Source organism: Oxyura jamaicensis, chromosome 1, assembly GCF_011077185.1.
Source record: "Oxyura jamaicensis isolate SHBP4307 breed ruddy duck chromosome 1, BPBGC_Ojam_1.0, whole genome shotgun sequence".
Lineage (NCBI taxonomy): Eukaryota > Metazoa > Chordata > Aves > Anseriformes > Anatidae > Oxyura > Oxyura jamaicensis.
This window is the reverse complement of record NC_048893.1, coordinates 86,484,655-86,505,094: the sequence shown is the minus strand read 5'-3', so window position 1 is coordinate 86,505,094 and position 20,440 is coordinate 86,484,655. Positions and strand designations below refer to the sequence as shown.

Sequence of the window (20,440 nt, the reverse complement as noted above, 5' to 3'; positions counted from 1 at the left end):
GGTGGGAGAAGCTCGGAGCCAGCGTTGTCTCTTGCTCTTGGAGCGCTGCTATGTTTCCCAGAGAACAAAAACACATTTTTTGCCGGCTCGGCTGCCAAGGGAAGGCTGCGTGGAGCCCGCCCTCCACGAGCCCTCGTGCCCCCCAGCTCTCCAAACTGCCCACGGCCACTTGGATGGGTTTGGAGGGCACGGCTGAGCACAGGGCGGGTGCCCTCGTCCTGGTGTAGCAGCGTGCTGCTCAGGGACATGTGCTTGCTGCTGGGCAGCCAGGCGACATGCTGCCTTCCCTGGCAGGGGCAGGTGCCCACTGTTTGCACTTTCTCTCTCCGTGTTTCCATATTTCTTTTGTACACAAAGTGCCCTGAGCAGAGAGGCTGGCTGCTGGAGCACTGGAAGAGCACTGGGCAGCTCTGTGTGCGAGAGCTGCTCGCTGGAAGCAGCTCCTGTCCCAGTGCACACTTCCCTTCTGGAGCAGGGGCCTCCAGTTTGCCGGGCTTGGGGTCTTTCCTTTCTAAATCTTGTTGCCTCCCTGATTTTGTTCTGCAGCAGGCTGGGCTCCCTAAACTGTGCTTAAAGCATTTGCTTCCCAGTAGCAGGCCAGCAGCCGTGTTGGAATTAGCAGATGGCAGAAGGGCCATTTTTGGCTGCCTTCGGTGCTGCGTTAAGCTGCCTCTGTACTTTGAGGCCGGGATTTTTCACACCCAGCCTCTCAGCCATGGAGCAGGCAGCTTCACTAGAAGCTGTGTTTTATTTCTTCCACTTTCTAGGAAGGAGGAAGAGAAAATAAAACAGGTCTGAAAGGGGGCCAGTTTCCCTAGCTGCTGTCCTCTGCCGGCACCAGGGCAAGCAGCCCCATGCCCACAGGGAGAGGCCGAGGTGATGTCGGGGTTCTGAGCCAGGTGCTGAGGTGCTGTCGTTTGTTCGCTCCCTGTGCAGATCTCAAGGATTTCAAGTTTGACGGCCAGCACGTGATCGAGGTGGATGAAGGCAACACGGCCGTCATCGCCTGCGACCTGCCCGAGAGCCACCCCAAGGCCCAGGTGCGCTACAGCGTGAAGCACGAGTGGCTGGAGGCCTCCCGAGGTGAGCACCAAAGGGGTCTGTCCCTCTGCATCCCCCCACAGCCTCGGTTTTACCCTTCTCTGCCAGCAGTAGTGCTGTCTGCCTGCTGCCTCCCTCTTGTCCCTTTTTGGCCAGTTTGAGGACAGACACTTTTAGGGTCTCTGCTGGGTCTCCCTGATGTCCCCACTGCCTGGGAGCCAGCTGTAACACCAGCTTGCAGAAGGGGGAAGGAAACAGAATTAGGTGATGCGCCATGTTGCTCTTCATTGGGCATCCCTGTACATCCATGAAGAGTTCCTCTAGCCCAGCCGCTGGATAAAGATGTTTCTGAATTTGGGGAATTTTTAAGAACTGGAGTCTTGATTCTACAGCTTCTGCAATTCCGCAGGCACTTGGGGCAAGCTAGCTTCACCTGAGGCTCTCTTCCTTCCACAACTGCATCACTGCTCCTCCTGATGTGTGACCAAACAGGTCATTTCAGCATTCTGTTGTTTTTTTTTTTCCCTTCCCACTCGTCCACCTTTTCTACAGGGCACAGTGTTTCTTCCAGGGGACACACCTTACGACCATGTGCCATCTCCTCTTCTCTCCCTGCAGACAATTACCTTATCATGCCGTCCGGGAACCTGCAGATTGTCAATGCCAGCCAGGAGGATGAGGGGACTTACAAATGTGCTGCCTACAACCCCGTGACGCAGGAGGTGAAAACCTCAGTGTCCAGCGAGAGGCTCCGCGTGAGACGTAAGCTGCTCTCCTTTCTTTGCACGTCTTCTCCTGAGCCATTCTGGCCCTGGGAGCACATACAAAGTGCTACTGCGGCTGTTTTTTGGTACGAACTGACTTTGTCAGCTGCTGAGAAAACTCCTTTCCAGCAGCAGAATGCCCCAAGTTCTGCTCCTGGGATCACTGTGCCTGCTCAGGATTTATTTTTGGTGACATACGAGGACAGGTCCTTAGTCCTTCAGCAAGACCACTTGCTGTGTGCACGCATCCCTTAAAGAATGGCCTTGTCCTGCACTGCCACCTTCCTTCCCACCTACCTCCTTCCTCCTCTCGTCGCCAGGCTCCACAGCAGAGGCAGCTCGGATAATCTACCCCCCCGAGGCTCAGACCATCATCGTCACCAAAGGCCAAAGCCTCATCCTGGAGTGCGTGGCCAGCGGCATCCCCCCGCCGCGGGTCACCTGGGCCAAGGACGGCTCCAGCGTCTCCGCGTTCAACAAGACGCGGTTCCTGCTCAGCAACCTCCTCATTGACCCCACCAGCGAGGAGGACTCGGGGACCTACAGCTGCACGGCTGACAACGGGGTTGGCGAGGCCGGAGCCGCGTTCATCTTCTACAACGTGCAGGTGTTCGGTGAGTGCTGCTGTAGCCCTCGTTGGAGGAGGGGCTTGGGCTTTCCCCACTGCTTTCAGGTGCCAGTTCCGATGAGACGGGGTGAATTCTGACTTGAGGGCGGTGGTTCCTCCTTCCTGGCTCCCACCATGAGCTGGAGGTGATGGATCCTCTCTCCTGCAGGGAAGGTTTGCTCTAACACTCTAGTGGAGGGCTGGCTGCTTCTCAGACATATTTGAGATAGATAGCAACAAAGCCATCAGACTGTCTTGTTTTTCACTCCGTTCTGTAGGGAAACTCTCTATGGGGTGAGAAATGTAAGGGGTACTACGCCTTACATGCTTCTACCACACATCCTTCTCCTTCTCACAAGCATTAAGGAGGCTAAACCCATGTTTTTTTGGATTTCATGTTATCCAAGTGCTGAAGTGTTACTGGCACCAGCACAGCCTTTGCACAGTAACGTTTAAGCTAAGAAAAAAGGGGCTCATAGGTGCCTGCTGTCATCACGTGGCTGAGAGGGACACCTCTCTGCGCAGTAGATGCGGGTGCTGAAGGTGTGAGTGCCACATCCATGTGGGACCCCTCAAAGGTAGCAGGACTGGCAGGGAGGGTTGAGAACCTACAGAGAAGAGCGCAAAGACCCGACGGTGCTGTGCTCCCTGCCAGGTGATGCTCAGCAGCCGTGCTTTTTCCCCTTGCAGAGCCCCCGGAGGTCACGATGGAGCTGTCCCAGCAGATCATTCCCTGGGGCCAGAGCGCCAAGTTCACCTGCGAGGTGCGGGGGAACCCCCAGCCCTCCGTCATGTGGCTGCGCAACGCCGTGCCCCTCTCCGCCAGCCACCGGCTCCGGCTCTCCCGCCGGGCGCTGCGCGTGGTCAGCGTGGGGCCCGAGGATGAAGGCATCTACCAGTGCATGGCAGAGAACGAGGTCGGCAGCGCACAAGCCATGGTGCAGCTGAGGACAGCCCGGCCAGGTCAGTCCCTCTCTGGAAGCCTGTGGTCACTCAGTGCTGGAGCCTAATGCACGGGGAAAGAGCAGAGGGGAGCAGAAGAGGGTTGGTGTATAACCCTCCTGCTTGGGTTTGAGCTGCCGTACTCTTCCTTCCTTTTCACCCTACATGCTGAGTGTTTCTGGAGGAGTCACCTATTTCCTTGGACCCTGATCCAGGGTACGAGGGCTAGGAAGCCCTCAGAGAGGTAGGAAGTCCTATATGGCCCAGGCCTGTTCTGGGAGAGGCCCCAGTGAGGTGTGTTATATTTATGCCAGGAGAGAAAGCTTGTTTCTAACACCTTTTGGAATGGCACAGCTGGCAGCACCATCTGGGACCTGATATCTCTAAGGGGCCTGTGGTGCAGCAGGTGAATAGCTCTGTTCTTCTGAGAGGAATCAGGGGGCTTCTCGCAGCTCTGCCTTCCCCACAGGACTGGATCAGGCATTTACCCTGCCCTTACCACCCATTTACTCTCGACATCTTGTCTTTCAGGAGCTACCCTCAACCCTGGGCGAGATGCCCGGCCGGGCTCAGCCATGCCTCCGACGCCGCCTCCCAGGGAGGGTGCCTTAAAGCTGCCCCTGGATAAAGCTGGGCTGCTGAAGCCTGCGACCACCCCGCTGTCAGCATCTGCACAGTGCGCAGCCAGCAGGGAGCTGGTGTCTCCAGCCGAGGCCCCCATCATCCTCAGCTCCCCCCGGACGTCCAAGACAGACAGCTATGACCTGGTGTGGAGACCCCGGCCTGACAGCAGAGCCCCCATCCTCTACTACGTGGTGAAGCATCGCAAGGTATCGATTGCTGTTTTGCCCTGCTCATGCTCTTTCCTCCGTGCTGTTAGCCAGGTGGGCTGTCAGCCTTGGATTTGTTTGTTTAATACCTGTATTTCCTTTGGGTAGGCAGAGGGTTGCAGTAGAGAGGTAGGTTTTGCTCTGGGCTTTGAGTATGTTTCAGATCTGGTGCATTTTTCATTCCCAGCCACTGCAAGGCACAATTTTCAATTATATGTGAATATATGTATCTGTTTTCCTGGAGCTGCTTGACTTCATGAAAATGTGATATAACAGGAGGTTTCTATAACACCCCCATGTTCTTGATTTCTTTCTAAACAGAACTTAGGCTGAGGGTTTCAGCTAACTATCTCTTTATGTAGCCCTTTAAAACAAAGACAGAAGATGCCAACACAAGAACACAACGGGGCAAGTTTTAAAAAAAAAATTTAAAAAAATGTCAAAATCCTCACCAGACTGCAGGGTCTAGTTGTCTGCCAGGAAGAGATTTGTCCCCCACTGGTGTATCATGTAACAGGCAATCCTGCATGCAATCTGAACTCGCAGGCTGGAGTTTGTCCATATTTTATTTGTTTTTCAGCGCTTCACCTGGAAGGGGCTGTAGGGCAGTGGAGGTCACCATGGGTCACTGCAGTTTGCAGTAATATGTTTTCAGTGTAGTCCAAATTCTCAGCTGGAGACTCTTTCTTGGGACGCTGAAGGATTGTGTGGAAAGGAATTAGTCCCAATAACCCTTAAACTTGTTTAGAAAGAGCCTCTTTCTATGCGATCTGTAGGATCAAGTTATATAATGATCTGGTTTTAACATCTCTGACTGGAAAAGCGTGTTTGTAGAGAGGGAAGGAATCAATTCAGCAACAAAAGAAAAGGCTCTTTGTGTGAAAGATGGCTAAGGAAAGTAAAAGCTAATGACAGGAGGCTTAAAATTGTGCTGGGCAAGGGTCTGTTTCTCTTCTGGAAAATATCTGCGGCTGTCTCTTTTCCCTGCTCGTACGCTGACCCTAAATTCTCAGCAGCCTGCAAGCAGTCAGATGCCATGCAGCCATTAGCTATGTTTCTTAAGAATTTCTCTTTTTCTTCCCTGGATATTAGCAGTCTTTAGGGCTCCCCTCCCTGGCCTCACAGCTCCGCGGGCTCAGGAATAAAAATAAAATGAGGCAGGCATTAATCAGTCAGTGTCAAATGCTTGGAGAAGATGAATGATACAGCAGAGTCTTGGCATTTCCGTTTTGTTGCGTTGCCTGCATTGCTAATGCTCCTTTCGGCACCGGGTCACTTCGGTGTCCTGTGTATTTGCTTGAAAAAATATTATCCTTGCAGCTGGGGAGAAGGAGGAGAGTCCCACCTTCCCTTCTGCTCTGTATGGGGTGTCAGGACATCACCAGAAAACAGTATTTCCACGGCTTTCTGGGGGCTATGGGTATACGTGATCTATTCTCTGCGTAAGGCGGTGTGGTTCCACCACAAAATGTTAGAGGTGAGGCTTCAGAGCCTTAACTCTGCCCTTCACCCAGCATCCTACAGCTTCCCCAAACCCTACTGCGTAATCTGAACTGGCACAGCCTGGGCACGCTTTGAACACTCCCTCCGCGTCCCCAGATCCCTCAGCTCTGCAATATCGGGCTGAAAACCCCTCCTTCCTTCCTGTGCAGACAGGAGGAAAATTAGCCTCGCTTGATACACAGCCCCACGGAACGTTTCAGGGCTTGGTGCTGGCCAGAAGCCCAGCTGGCCCCCAGCTTTGCAACGCCTGCCTTGGTCTCTCAGCAGGTCACCAACGCCTCAGACAGCTGGGCAGTGAGGGACGTCCCGGCCTCGCAGCACCGCCTGACGCTCACCAGGCTGGACCCCGGGAGCCTCTACGAGGTGGAGATGGCTGCCCACAACTGTGCCGGCGAGGGACAGACGGCCATGGTGACCTTCCGGACTGGTAAAGGTCCAGCCTGGCCCCGGGTGTTTTGCTCTGAGTCAGGGGAGGGCCCCTCCAAGCATCCTTCCTCCCTCTGTGTCTCAGTTAGACACCTGCAGGACTGGAGAAAATAGGCCTGGGAGGGCTGTCAGGAGGTTGTTAATCCATCCTCTGCCTTTGGGGGTTATTCCTGACCCGTGTTTGTCTAATCCGTTCGTAAAACCTTGTCCTGCACTAAAGGAAACTGCAGGCCCTCCTCCAGCAGTCTGGGTCACGCTGAGCTGGCTGTACCACTGAAAGGATGCTCCAAATGTCTAAGCTCAGTCCCGCTGTCCCATGCTGCTCATCCTGTCCCCCAGCAAGGATGGGGAATGGCATTCCCTTCCTTGAAACCTTCCCCATGCTGGTGGGCCTGCTCACGTATCCTCTCAGGCCCCTGCACCGTGCTAATTACCACCTCCTCGAGCACAAATCTAGCAACAAGATTTCCAGAAAACCAATTAAAAGTTTTAGAAAATTAAATATTAGCAGGGGCAAAAAAAAAAGAAGCAATTAACAGTAGAACCAATCTGCCCCTTTAGCTTCAGTTCCTGTCTGCAAGTTGAGCACTTTGAAGCCCTAGGGCTGTTTGAGTCCAAGGAGTATTTACCTCGGCGTCGCAGCTGGGAATCTTTTCTTTATTCACGACAGCAACAATTAACTCTGACCTGCATTACCATGTCCCTGATGCCATCTCTCCCTTCTGCGCAGGCCGGCGTCCAAAACCAGAGATTGTTGCCAGCAAAGAGCAGCAAATCCAGAGGGATGACCCAGGCACGAGCACCCAGAGCAGTAACCAGTCCGACAACAGCCGCCTGTCCCGTAAGGCCCTGCCGGGGCTGGGTTGGCAAGGAGGGAGGGCGAGGGGCGCTGGGTCTGTGCTGGGGTAAGAGTCTCCCTTGGGTACAGCAAGGTTGGGTGGTCTCTAGCTCCTGACCTTCTCGGACACACCTGCGCTTCTTGGCAGCAGGCAGATTTGGAGGGGAAGCTGATCCCAGGGCCTGTCCCCACCGTTAACACAAGGGCCTGTCAGAAACTAAATGGGCAGTTAGGGTAGGAGGTTGCTCCCTTTGGGTGTTTTGCTGCACCAGTTCCTGCTTGGTTAATCTAATTTCATGTTTCCCACCTTGTGCCTGCCACTGGTATTCATCGGTGCCATTATCCCTTCTGTAATTCATGCGTTCCCTTTGCTTTCAGCTCCACAGCTCCGTCCATCTCTTTCCCTGCAATGCTTTGATTGTTTTTGTATCAGGTTATATTTCTACAATTGAGAACTCTTCCACATTTCCTCCTCAGCTCGTTTCTCTCAGCCTTTCCTGTTTTCACCTCCTACACCTGTGTGTCCCCTTCCCGTCCCCAGTGCCCGTCTCCCCTGCTCACTGCTCCCACATCAGTTGGGCCTCTCCAACCCCGTCTCCAGCCCTGCCTTACCCCTCTCAGTGCTGCCCCTCCTGTGACGGGTGTACACACCACAGAAACTTCATCTCTTCCTGCTCAAGTTGGGAGGGGAAAAGGAGCGAGGAGTAAAAGATCTTTGGAGAGACTGAAAGGAGTGAGGATTTGGGGATGCCAGCTCTAATGAAGAGGCAGAAATAAAAGAGCACTCAGGACTCAGCACGTGGGTGGGTGCAGTGCAGGCAGTCCTTCACCCGCTTACCTCTGAGCTATGGGATCCTCTAGACACAGTGAGAGGAGTGTGTTTCATGTCTTGATGTCCACCCTTTGCAGCCCCAGAGGCACCAGATCGTCCAACCATCTCCATGGCATCAGAGACATCCGTGTATGTGACCTGGATCCCCCGCGGGAACGGCGGGTTTCCCATCCAGTCCTTCCGCGTGGAATACAAGAAACTGAAGAAGCTGGGAGACTGGGTCCTGGCCACCAGTGACATTCCTCCCTCTCGCCTCTCCGTGGAAATCCCGGGCCTGGAGAAAGGTAGGCAGGTGTTCTCCTCCCCGCTTCCTGGAGGGCTGTGGGAGAGCTGTGCGGTCCCTGCAGGATGCTCGGCCAGCTGTCGCAGCTCACTCAGCCCTGACGTGTGGGATCGGAACAAAGCCGCCCCAGCTCCAGCCTCGGATGCTTGGGGAAATGCTGCAGATGCTTCTCCAATTTCTCCAGCTGCAGAGACCAGCGTAGATTTGACCTCCCTCAGGGAGTCTTGCGCATGCTTTTGTCTTACAGGACATAGTTACTGAAAGCATAAGAGTGTCTTGTCTTTGCCATTTACTAGACAGGACAGAGCTTTCTTTCCTTCGCCGCAGGCAAGACAGACGGACACACAATTCCCATTGCACTTCACATGAGAGAAAAGGCATCGCTAAGTGGGACAGCTTTAAAGGACAAAATCACCCAAACTTACAGAGCAGAAAAATGATGTTTGGTTAAACATTATTTAGGCTTAGAGCTTTTATCTGAGATTTATGTACCTGATTTCCATGCAGTAGAGGAAGGTTGCCATCCCATACCTGCTCTGGGGTAAGGACATCCTTTCAACCACCTCTGAATCCACCCACATAACTTCCATAACTGCCACCCAGCCTCTAGACCATCCAGACAGGAATGGAGGGAGGCAAATAAAAGCTGGCTCAGTCTAGCACGTGGCTGAAATCTGGCCATGCACCGTTTATACTTTGATCAAAGCCTGGCTGTAGTCTCTCCACCTTCCGGAGATGTGACCCCTTTCCACAGTCAGGCCTGTGCTGACAGCAGAAGCCTTGGAAGACATCAGCGCTGTCTTGGTAAAACTCTTATTGCCCATTTCTCCCCTAGGCACTTCCTATAAGTTCCGTGTCCGAGCACTGAACATCCTGGGGGAGAGCGAGCCCAGTGCTGCATCCCGGCCATACGTGGTGTCTGGGTACAGCAACCGAGTCTACGAGCGCCCCGTGGCCGGGCCGTACATCACCTTCACAGATGCCATCAACGAGACCACCATCATGCTGAAGTGGATGGTAAGGTTTGTAGGGGGGCAAAGATCTCTGAACGTGCAGGGTACAGGTGTGCAGGTGCTACCTGCCTGGCTTACACATCTTCCAGGTTACCACACTGGAGCCTGTCGGCAGCAGAATGGGTTTGGGATCCGATAGCTCTCACAGACAACAAGGGTCAGGCTTGGGCCTTGTAGAAGTGAAGTCAGAGAGCCTAGGAAGCTCTCTTCATCTGAATCCAGCATTGTGCACAGGAAGCATTTCAGTGGATAACCTCAGGGTCTTGACCATTTCATCCCACAAGCAGGGTTCAGCTATGCTGGGGGTGGCTGCTTGCTCCCCTGGCCAAACTCCTGGAATCCATTAGCGCCTCTGTCTGTCCCAGTCGTTCCTAGCAGACGTGTCCTTCACTCTCACTTGCTGAATAGCAGCTCTAAGTGCTGGTAATCGTTTACAGCAGTCCAGCCCAGAGGATTTTTAGGAGTGGGCAGGATCTTTTGGATCACAAGCCCAGATCTAAGTGTTTCCAACAGCTTATTCAGAGGGGTGCATCACCCTCTTCTCTCCCAACTTCTTCTGGCTTGAAATCGCTACAGGGCAGGATGGCCACTGCTGTTAAACACAGTAGCTGATATAATACTGGGTGAAAGACAGCACGAGCTCATGGAGCTGGGGCGGTACAGCTTCGGGTGGAGGAGGAGCAGAGTTGTCCATACAAACATGAGACTTCTTCAGTCACTGGCTCATGGCAAGATAGATGCTGTTTGTCTGGAAGCGGTGAGACTGTTAGAGTCAAGGTGAAGGTGTGCTTGTCCTTGCCCAGCTGAGTCACTGCTGTTGAGGATTTTTTTTCTGAAGCATTGGTGGCAGCTGCTCAGAGGGCGCAGAGTACAGGATGTTTGGGTTGACAGGATCAGGTTCATGGCCTGCCTGTTACCTGAGAGAGGCAAGATGTTAAGAGTATAAAATAGCAACGAGCACCTGGAAGGAAGCCCTTACTGTGGAAACCAGTGGCAAGACAAGGACAGGCTCCCTGCTGGGTCTTCCTCCTGTCTCATCCCATTTATCCTGACTCTTCCTTGCCCAGCATAGTAAGGATATGACAGCACAGACATCTCTGCTAATTCCTGCTCTCCCTCCCATTCTCTGCAGTATATCCCCGCCAGCAACAACAACACTCCCATCCACGGCTTTTACATCTACTACCGCCCCACCGACAGTGACAATGACAGTGACTACAAGAAGGATGTGGTAGAAGGTAAGAGATTTTGGAGACTGGTCCCAGCTCTTGATTTCTTCTGTAAGAATACATGGCCAGAAGGAGCCTTGTGTACTAAAGGCATGAGGCTGCTGCTGCTGGCTAGTCCCGCTTCACCTAGCACTGCTGCAGAGGTGGGCCAGCTGCAAGTTCCCCATGGGAGCTCAAGGTACCGTGTGTGTGTTCCCTCCTCAGGAGATCGATACTGGCACTCCATCAGCCACCTGCAGCCAGAAACCTCGTACGACATTAAGATGCAGTGCTTCAACGAGGGCGGCGAAAGCGAGTTCAGCAATGTGATGATCTGTGAAACCAAAGGTAAGCAGCTTCGTGGGTACCACCCCTGCCTGACTGTACGCCATCCATGCTCGGGCAAGGAGCTGGAGGCAGAACAGAAGAGCGGGGTAGGTTTGTGGGTGCTGTTGCTCAGTTTGCGTATGCACCCGTACCGGTACTCACAGACACCTGGTGCAGACCTGCGAGTCCATCAGCATTTCCCTCAGAGCAGTACTGACCTTTTGTTTTCCTTAAGTGCCACGTAGACAGTGACTGGAACCAGAAGGGCTAACTCTCCCTTGCTGGTCTGAACTGCTGTGCTTGATTATAAGCGAGTCCCATCTCGTCTTCCAAGCAGCTGCACTGTCGCAACAGGGACAGCATTAAGTCCAAGTGCCTGTTTTGGAGGCTTTCCCTTTTTCCTTGTGCTTTAGCAGCCCAAGAGCCTGGCAGATCTGTAAAGCAAGCACAAAGGACTCATCTGTATGGCAATATGCTTCAGCCCAGGAAATCCTCTGGCATCCAGAAGCACTTCTTCAAAGCCACTGCAGAAGTCTTTTCGCTCCACAGCAGTGTAGACATCCCTGGAGGGTGCTGCTCTTGCTCCTGCCCTGTCTGTGTCTCACTCTGTCTCTTTCCTTCACAGCTCGGAAGTCTCTTGGTCTGCCAGGTCGTCTTCCACCCTCAACAGTGGCCCCCCAGCATCATCCCCCACTCAGTGGCGGGCACAGTGGCCTGGGGACGGGAGCCATGGTGGCCCGTTCCAGCGACTTGCCGTACTTGATTGTGGGTGTTGTGCTGGGTTCCATTGTGCTCCTCATCGTGGCCTTCATCCCCTTTTGCCTTTGGAGAGCCTGGTCCAAGCAGAGTGAGTGTCCTTTCTTGAGGGCTGATTTACAAGATGTGCTCACTGTGTGGGTTAGATCTGACCCTAGGTGTAATGGGGTTAAACACACAGAATGTGAAGGCTGCGCATTCTGGGAAGCAGGGAGAAGGGTGGGCAGGGGACAAGTTCCAAGTGTCCTGTGGAAGTCTCCTGTGAAGACAAAAGCTACCTGTCCATCCCTTGTCCTGTTTACCTTGTTGAGAAGGAGCCCTGGGACTAGAAGAGGTGGCAAGCGGCACTGCCTTTACTTTTGTGCAGGGCCTCTTTCCACCATTCGTCTCCAAGGGTGCTTCGAGTGGCAAATAGCTGCCTGACAGGACAACCTAATGCTATCCTGCCCAGCAGCTCACTTCAAGAAGCTCAGCTTTACCTCTGCTTTTGGTCTCAGATTTCCTTTTTCTTCCCTCTGCAGAGCAAACCATCGACATGGGCTTCCCGGGAGCCGGGCTGCTGGTATCATCCTGCCAGTACACCATGGTGCCCCTGAGGGCCATCTCTGCTCCTCGTGCCAATGGACACCCCTACGTTAACGGGCAGCCCTACACCAACGGGGCACATCTGAATGGCATCTGCCCCTCTGCAGGAGTGGGCTATGCAAGCACCAAGCCCCGAGACTACAGTCCAGACATGCAGCAGGTATGTCCACATCTGCAGTTAACAGTTGATTCGACATGAGCTGGAGGCCATGGCTGCAGTGGGAGGGCTTCTGCAGACACACCTGACACCCTCTGCAGCATGCAAAAGTGCCAAAACTGGCTCCTTACATGAGATTTCCCCAGCGGAGTTCCATGAGACATGGGATGAGCAGGAAGGTCTCCAAATCACTCATGATGAGGTGGTTTCCTGGGGCAGTGGCTCTTAAAGTATGGAAGAGGCAGTGGGCAAAAGCTACTCTTAATGGAAATGGTTTCTGTTTCTCCTAAGCAAAGCTTAGAGGGACTGGCAACGCTGAGGATTCTGTGTGTAAATGGTAACATAAACCAAGGCAGTGCCACAACTGAGACTGTACATTGCTTATCATGAGCCAGTAATTCAGCAGTAAGCATGAAGTGAGTTTTGCAGCTCAGTTCTGCTCTGTCTGCTATGGCAGAAGAAACAGTTTCAGCTTTTTCTATGTACTAAGCAAGAGCTTCACCATTCTGCCCCATGGCTCTGGTTCTGCTGGAGATCAGCACCTACCTCTTAATGCTGCTTTGTGGCATCGCTAAGATCCTTCTCTCTCATTCCAGTCACACGAGGAGACCAACGCCTTGCTGCAGTCACGAGTGCTGCAAAACGGGAGTGCTCAGCGAGACTACCAACCCTCCAGGTTAGTCCTGGCTTATGGAGGGGGAGGATGGAACGATCCAGTGCGGCCCGCCAGAAAATAACTGCTCACAAAAGCTAGCCCTCAGCTTGCTCTTCTCTGTCCCAGTTCATTTGGGAAACAAAACTATGCTCCAGCATTCAGCCTTTTTCATCTAAGCTCTTTTCACACAGCTCACTCCTATGGTTTGAGCGAGGGGTAATTGCATTTTAGAGATAAGACCTACTGCCCCTTACCCTCCCCTTCCCTCCTCCTGCTTCTAAGCAGGAGACTAAAGAGTATAAACAGAGAAACCAGCATCTGTGGCTGGATGCTGATAAGCAGCTGCCCAGAATCTGGCCAGTTGCAGGCGCTCTCTCTTGCTGTTCACACTTCAAGTCATTATTCCCCCGCTCCCTGGAGGCATTACTCCTCCCAGCTGCTGTGGCACTCACCAAGTTTTGAATGGTGGATACCAGTTCCCATCACCTCATTCTCATCCCACAAGTATATCCCAATTTCCCCTCCTTTAGGAATGTTTTGTGTCATTCCATTGATGCAGCTAGCTGTTACATAGATCATCTCTTTCAAGGAGGAAGCATTGTGCTAAAGTTCTTTGTCTGTCTGCCTCCCCAGATTGCCCAGTTCCAGACCAGAAGACAGCTCTTTCCTCTACAGCCTCCCAGATGACTCTACTCACCAACTTCTCCAGCCACAAGATGACTGTCCTCACCTTCAAGAGCACTTCATTGGCCTGCATCATCCAGTGATGGACGGCAAAGTTGGAGGCCCTAGTTTGGATGCTCGACGGGATCCACTGTTCCACCAAGGTCAGTGGTCTGGAAAACTCAGTGCTTGCTTCATCTCGTTGTTTTGGGCTGATCTTGAAGGGAAATCTTACCAGAGAGCCTTTCTGATGGCTTTGTTCGTGCTCATTTCTGTGGTACAAAGACTTAATACATAGAGTGGCATAAAAAGGCCACACTAGCAGTTGGGGACTGTAAATTGCCTGGGACAGTTTTACAGGACAGATTTCTCAAGAACATGAAACCGTATGCTGCTGGAAGGGCACACACCCACCTGCAGTTGCAGCAGAGGCGCTGTCCCTTAGTCCTTCTTCATCTTACGTATTCCAGACCACCAGTCAAGCACCAAGCTCCCTGAGGACTTAAACGATTCCATCCCCCTAGGATGTGATCCATTGATCCACTGCTCCTGTAGCTTGGATCAAACCCATCATGTGCAAGCATAGGTTTAAACGCCCATTTGGCTAGGACTTTTAGAAAAGTTGTCTTTGATCAGAGCACCTATCCTCATAAAATGGACTGCTGAGAAGAAAGCTACTATGGCACCTCTCATTTCTGTATGTATTTTAACGGTCTCTTGCTCCTCTGTCTTTCAGGAAGCCCTTGCTGCCTAGGCCTAGTGCCAGTTGAAGAGGTAGAAAGACTAGACTGCTGCCAGTCCAGAGGGGACCTCCATCCCCAGAATCCAGTCATCACATCCTTGAGTCAGGACCTACCAGGACATCTGAACAGCAGCCCGCCACCACTGAGGCCCTTAGAGACTCATTCTCCTACCAGTTAGGGACCAAGCAGCCTTTTGCAAAGACTTATTCTAAAGAGAAAAAGAGAATGGGTATTTATTTTTGTATAACACCCCTATTTATATATTTATGCACTTGTATATAGATGTATATGTGCCTTTTATAATGCTATGGAGACAGAAGGTATCCTCAGCAAGGCAACGGGAGGGCTGAAGGAGCAAGGCCGCAGCTATCCATGGCACTGGGCTGTTGGTCAGAGCACAAGACTGAAACAGCAGCACGAGACATTGCAAGACATGGGTCCAAACAGCTGCCACCACCAAGATCTAGCACCCTCATGCAGTGAGGGCTTCACGCAAGATAACGCTATCAGGAATGTCTTTTCTCCTCACCCACAGGAAGGCATGTCCCAGGAACACGCTCCTGCGGGTGGACTGGAGTTAACACACTCTGCCTAATCAACTTAAACAACCCTTCACATAGACGCCATCTGCAGCCGCGTATCTGTAAAGACAAACCCACGCTTTAACACCTAAAATAAAGGCTTAAGTCTTTTCTGGGGATGCCTGTACACTAAATCCTCCCACAGAATGAACCTACGCTTTTTTTTCCATGCAGAAATATAGCGAACAGGATACCTGGGGAAAGGTGACATCTTCCTGCAGCTAGAGTTTCCTGTAGGCCGCCCAAGTGAACCTTCTCAATGCTGAACTCGGGAGAAGAGGGACTGCCACTACCTGTGCCAGTTAAGTGACATGAGGCCTCTAGGGGGAGCAGAGCTAGAGGAAATTTTCATTTATCTCCAAGGATAGCTGCATAAAATCTGGGGTGGACACCCAAATCCCTGACCCCCAACAGCCTGGGGTTTTGTTGCTTCAAAAGCTTCGAGCATCCAGGTCTGGGGATAAGGCTGTTTTCTTTTTTTCCCTTGAGGAAAGAAGAGGCACAGCACCTTCACAGGGACCCAGTGAAAAGGCTGCCAGCACAAATACCACTCATTGGGTTGTGCTGAGGCCAGCGGGGGCAGTTCTTGTGCCTGGCAAGGATACAGCTGGATCCTGCCTGAAGGTATACCTAACAGAGGAGTAATGACCAGGGAGGGAGTGGGGAAGAGGAGCAAGAGCAGCTTCAGGTTGTTCAAGCTGTTTAATTAAAAAATAGCAACAACTGCCTCCCAAACCTCCCTGTGCATTGTTAAAAACTGTAAAATGGAATAACATTGCAAAAAAAAAAAAAATCCTCCACTTAGGGGTTCAAGGAACTCTTCATGGTAAGACAAGGTAAGTACTATAAATGGTTACTCACTGTCAGCACCCCCAAGTACCAGAGGAAAACCAAAAAGGAATATAACATGAAAACAGAGGAAGACTGGCTCTGCTCTCAGTCTGGTCTACTGCTGCAAGTCAGAGGAATTACAGGCTGTCTTCACTGCCCACCTGTTGCTACAGCCTCCTTGTGCCAAGTAAATCTGACATCCTGCGCTTCAGTGAGTTTCCCACTTCTGTAGAGCAGGCAAGCCTCCGACTGGCACTAGACCCATCTGAGCGCTGTAGGCCCTGAGGAGAAAGGTCCCCTTGCCTCCTACAACCACGCAGCACTTCCCATCTCCACAAAACTGCTGTTGCTGCTAGGATTTTCAACAGGTAACAAGATGCACGCTCAAGACAGACCTCCGTTACCAGTTTTGAGAACATAGGTACCAAAGATAGTTTCAGATGGACAAAACATGCCATACACACACAGAGCATCTGTCTAGTGCAGAGCTCTGCAATGGACTGATAACAGCATTTACTGGTTGCATTTGCCCATTTTAATTCTGTATCTGCCACTATAGTCATATTTTGACAGGGAAAACCCTTTAAAATTGCCCCCCTGCTTAGCCAAAACAATACATTTCACACTTCTAGGTATTACTACTGCTGCAGTTAACTACATCCGTTTTTAAGGGACGCTGGGACTGTTAGTTACCATTTATGGTGTAAGAACAGGGAAGGGTTCAGAGAGTGTCTCAGCAGAGTCCTGTGGTGATGAAGGCTGTAGAAAGAGGCACCCATCTTTTCTGTTCAGGAGACTGAGCCGTTCTCTTAGGCATCCATCTTTTCTGCTGAGAAAATTGATCTCTTCCCTTAAGAGGGCAATGTCATGAGCCCTGTGTTTCAGCAGTGACTCCATCCTGGCCTTCTCTTTGATGTCCGTAGTTCGGGGGCCCTGAAATTCTGCTCCCTATAAAGAGAGAAAAAATAGCTCCTATAAAACATGCAAGAATTAACAGTGGAAATGTATTTCCTTTGGGAAGGCAAGGCTTTCCAAGAGACAGGACAGCTTCATGACTGCTCCACTCCTCAGTCATAACTGCTCATAAATCAAAATGTCAACTTAGGCTCAGTCTGACTTATTCTCTAAATCTTTGGTCTCAAAGAATACGCCTTAACTCATTCGGCTGTTTGCATGTATCAAAGGAATAATTTTGACTTCCTGCAAGACATTTTCTAATTAGAAATAACAGGAGTTTGTTTTGATATTAGAAAGCATCAGAGAAATTACCAGAGAATTTAAAGTATAGCCTACTTCAGGATGAGCTCATCCATCTCCCATTCTGAAGGGCCCAGAGCAGCCATTCAGCCTGTGCTGCTAGGAAATACTAGCTTGGACTGCTAACCGCAGAGCAGGCAGTTTGACCAGGGAGATGGTGAGGGCTGGATGAACTCTTCTCCACTTTTGAACAGTCCTAAATCTGCACGTAGTAGTAGAGTAACTAAAAGCTTACTAGATCATTCTTTAGTGAATCCAGTGTAGTTTCAAGTTGCTGCTTTTCAAGGCAGAAGCGGTTCAGCTGCTGCAGTTTTCTGGTATTTTCCTTTGTCAGCATCATTAGCTTCTGCTCCAGGTCTAAGGTTTTTTTCTAGAAAGATTAAAAAAAAAAAGTTCAACTAGGTTGAGAAAGGATAAACAGTGTGAATGAAATAGGGAACAAGTGCTAAGCAGAATATGTCACAGAAAAAGATAAACAACAAACTGATCCTACATACACCATGTGATCCCACAATACCTTAAGTGCAATATCTTTGTTTGTTTTGTTTTCCATTATTGCAAATAACTAAGCATTTAGTTTAAAGCAGTTAGGAAAAAGCATGGGAAAGAGAAAACTGTTAGGTACGTACTACACCATATGCGTGTAAGGTATTAAGCTGGCTCCTACACCTGCCACAAACCAGCACAAAAGACAGAGAAGTCTGGGGCTATGAATTTCCACTTTGAAATCTGGCTCTCGTAGCCAAGTCCAGGAGGAGGAGGGGGTTCTTTGCATAGCTACAAACACAAGACAATCAGGAGAGTAAGGAGCTGCTGCAAATCTGAACACCATGCCTTCCTGAAAATGTGTCATGCTGTACAAACATGCAAGGAACGGACAGGACAGTTCATTACAAACCAACTTGTTCCCTTCTGGAGTTCATTATAAAAGCCTTGAAATGCATCTAGACGTGTGCTCTGTTGAATGACACCAGACTAACTTTCCTAAGGAGCAGTGTATATCCCACATCAAGGCTAACCTCAAAACATATTAGCAATTTACATGAACAGAAAAAAAGTAGAAATCATGAAACCTATTGTGTGTGCGTGTATGTATATATATATACACACACACAAGGATAAAGGTGATGATGCTTTACTGCTCAGGAGGGGTGGGGTAAAATCTCAGTCAAGCAACTTAAACAAGACATGATACTTGCTCATAGAGATATTTTCTGGATCTCTTGACATCATCTCATTTTCTGTTGTTTCTCACTCCATATTTTTAAAAAGACAGACAACGACAGCGCTCTGTAAGGATAGCATAAAAGCGTTGCCTGTTTGTACTACAGTAGCTGCGCCTTATGCCTCCCAGAAAGGGACAAGCACTTTTCATACTGCACAGTCTAGCGTCCCAGACATAAGCCAGCACTGCCCTGCACTCAAATAGTTTGTCACCAAATGCAATGGGAGGAGGGAGGAGGTACTGAATGCCAGCTGAAAGCCAAAGGAAAGCACTCTGGAAGAACTGAAGCAGAAGGATGCATTGGAGGAAAGTGTTGTTGTTGTTGTTTTTAAATGTTGTCAACTAGCTCCACAAGAAAATGGTTGTGCAGCAGCCACTGGAGCAGATGTAGGAATCATAAAGGGACATGGAAATTGGACATTCTGGTCAACTTGGTGACAGGTGAAATAAAACAACAAACATGAATATGTTCACAAAAAAATTAGTGTAGTTATTCAGTCCCAGCAAATGAAGCCTTAATAGAACATCACAGTCATATATATGCCCCCCTCCTATTCCTGCTCCTTACCTCCCACTCTTTGAGTTCCTGGGAATGCTCATACTCTTTCTGCATTATTTCTACTTCCAACTCTTCCAAGCGTATGTTAACAGAGCGTGCTTGAACTGCTTCAAAATCAACCATCCGGCCAAACTTCAGCATCATCAGCTGATTGCACTCCTCTTCCAGTCCTAAAAGAGGAGGCATGGCACAAATGGTAAATCTGCTTTTCATTGAGTAATAAGAATTTACCTCCAGCTTTCTGTCTGAGCTCGGTGGCATACGCTCTAGAATAAATAATTCACACAAAGCCACACAGAACTCACAACTGAATATTGCCATTTGTTATTGCCCATGACCACACCTGTATTGTCAAGAAGCCACGCTCTTAGCCAGACCTAGTGAGCCACCTCCACACCACGAACTATAAAAGGCTTCAGTGGGTTGGCAGAAGGGGGTTCGGTGGTGGTAGACACCAGGACATCTCTGGGTATGGTCCTCCATTTTATGTTTGTAAATGTTTTGAATAGAGATTTTATTGTTCTTACGTTGCATGGAGGAGGAAATTGCATAAAAAGCTTATGTGGCTTTGCAGAAAGATCTTTTTTCTAGCAGTTCCTGTTTAGAGCCAGAAATAGCAATTGCGTGTGCTGATTCACAGCGTCTCATCTCAGTCAGCTCTCCTTTTACTAAGTTCCCAAATTATTTAACACAACCTAATGACTCTGCAATGCTGGAGAACTACCAATACTTCATCAGAACAGTCCACTCAATCCACTCTGGTTTATTTTCTGCAGTCACCAGCTGTGACGTTTGGGTGAGAGTAAAGATAGACATCTGCTGAGTTACCCACACCCAGAGAGGGGACAGAATGAGCACTAGAAGGCTGTGTTGTTTGGGGTCTGTTACTCACGGCGAATATTTATCTCCATCTCCTTTTTGTCTTGGATAAGTTGCTTATGTTGCTGCTGTGCCTTCTTATACATCTCTCTCTGCATTATCTTTTCATTACGTAGGTCCACAATTCTCTTCTGCAGATACTCTAAGGACTGGTTGGTAAATACCAGAGCTTGGGAGAGGTCACTGGGTATCTTCCCATTAACCAGGTACTCCACCTGTCAGAAACAGAAATTAGCCATGAGCAAGGCTAATCTGACTTGTTAAGGGCACCGATGATCACTCTGGACAACAAACGTGTAAGAGTTTGAAAACTATCGAGTGAGGTAATAGCATGCGCACAGTCCTCATGTTTTGGGCCAGGGAATTCAGCACTCAAAGCTCAAAGACCACTTAGAGCTTTGATCACTCCCTGTATACAAAGCTGTCTTCCTTTCTATAGCACTGGAAATAGAGTAGGGGACTCCCTATTCAGTGTCTCCCTCCCTGCTTCTGAATGAGCTGGGACCTGCAGAATTGCATAGCTGGGCCTGGAACTCTTCTTTCTTTCTTACCAACATTTTAATGCAGGTAGGGAGAACAAATGGAAAGAGCTGAGCTTGCTTCAGAGGTATATGACTCATAAGAGGCAGAAGCCTATATTTTCTCTCTGAGGACAAGATTCAGCCCCGAGGAAATAACAGCATTGTCTTGAGTTTTCATCTTCATTTTCTACTAATCAACCCAGGGATAACAGCTGCACAGATGAATGCATTTTGCATACAACTAAGCATTCTTGAACTGGGAAAAACTCCCATTACTTTCAGTAGTTTGTTGTTCGTTATTGTTTTTGTTTTCGGTAGAACCTCGGAGGACATAGACCTGAAGAAATATTCCATGCCAAAACTATAAAACACCTGAAGGCTGCACACATTTCAGCAATGTGTTGTCTCTGCCTG

General features: G+C 50.2%; 2 protein-coding genes across 9 annotated transcripts in view; one reads left to right on the top strand and one right to left on the bottom strand.

Moving 5' to 3' along the window:
• Positions 1 to 14,871, top strand: part of BOC (BOC cell adhesion associated, oncogene regulated) — a 46,260-nt gene extending 31,389 nt beyond the window's left edge. For 3 of the 6 annotated variants that reach the window (XM_035314901.1, XM_035314896.1, XM_035314897.1), the window contains exons 4-19: positions 937 to 1,083; positions 1,660 to 1,803; positions 2,126 to 2,419; positions 3,103 to 3,375; positions 3,886 to 4,184; positions 5,952 to 6,120; positions 6,844 to 6,954; positions 7,861 to 8,067; positions 8,902 to 9,083; positions 10,212 to 10,317; positions 10,513 to 10,635; positions 11,240 to 11,461; positions 11,892 to 12,115; positions 12,709 to 12,788; positions 13,401 to 13,594; positions 14,167 to 14,871. In XM_035314901.1, coding sequence (XP_035170792.1) covers positions 937 to 1,083; positions 1,660 to 1,803; positions 2,126 to 2,419; positions 3,103 to 3,375; positions 3,886 to 4,184; positions 5,952 to 6,120; positions 6,844 to 6,954; positions 7,861 to 8,067; positions 8,902 to 9,083; positions 10,212 to 10,317; positions 10,513 to 10,635; positions 11,240 to 11,461; positions 11,892 to 12,115; positions 12,709 to 12,788; positions 13,401 to 13,594; positions 14,167 to 14,351 — 2,960 coding nt within the window. In that variant the 3' untranslated portion in view covers positions 14,352 to 14,871. The remainder of the gene's footprint in view (positions 1 to 936; positions 1,084 to 1,659; positions 1,804 to 2,125; positions 2,420 to 3,102; positions 3,376 to 3,885; positions 4,185 to 5,951; positions 6,121 to 6,843; positions 6,955 to 7,860; positions 8,068 to 8,901; positions 9,084 to 10,211; positions 10,318 to 10,512; positions 10,636 to 11,239; positions 11,462 to 11,891; positions 12,116 to 12,708; positions 12,789 to 13,400; positions 13,595 to 14,166) is intronic. The other 3 variants (XM_035314898.1, XM_035314900.1, XM_035314899.1) reach the window with 3 other exon arrangements.
• A 1,226-nt stretch (positions 14,872 to 16,097) lies between these two features.
• The window catches only part of CFAP44 (cilia and flagella associated protein 44), a 42,742-nt gene continuing 38,399 nt past the window's right edge, over positions 16,098 to 20,440 (bottom strand). For all 3 annotated transcript variants that reach the window (XM_035314889.1, XM_035314891.1, XM_035314890.1), the window contains 4 exons: positions 19,519 to 19,720; positions 18,636 to 18,796; positions 17,078 to 17,212; positions 16,098 to 16,533 (listed from right to left, as the gene is read on the bottom strand). In XM_035314889.1, coding sequence (XP_035170780.1) covers positions 16,282 to 16,533; positions 17,078 to 17,212; positions 18,636 to 18,796; positions 19,519 to 19,720 — 750 coding nt within the window. In that variant the 3' untranslated portion in view covers positions 16,098 to 16,281. The remainder of the gene's footprint in view (positions 16,534 to 17,077; positions 17,213 to 18,635; positions 18,797 to 19,518; positions 19,721 to 20,440) is intronic.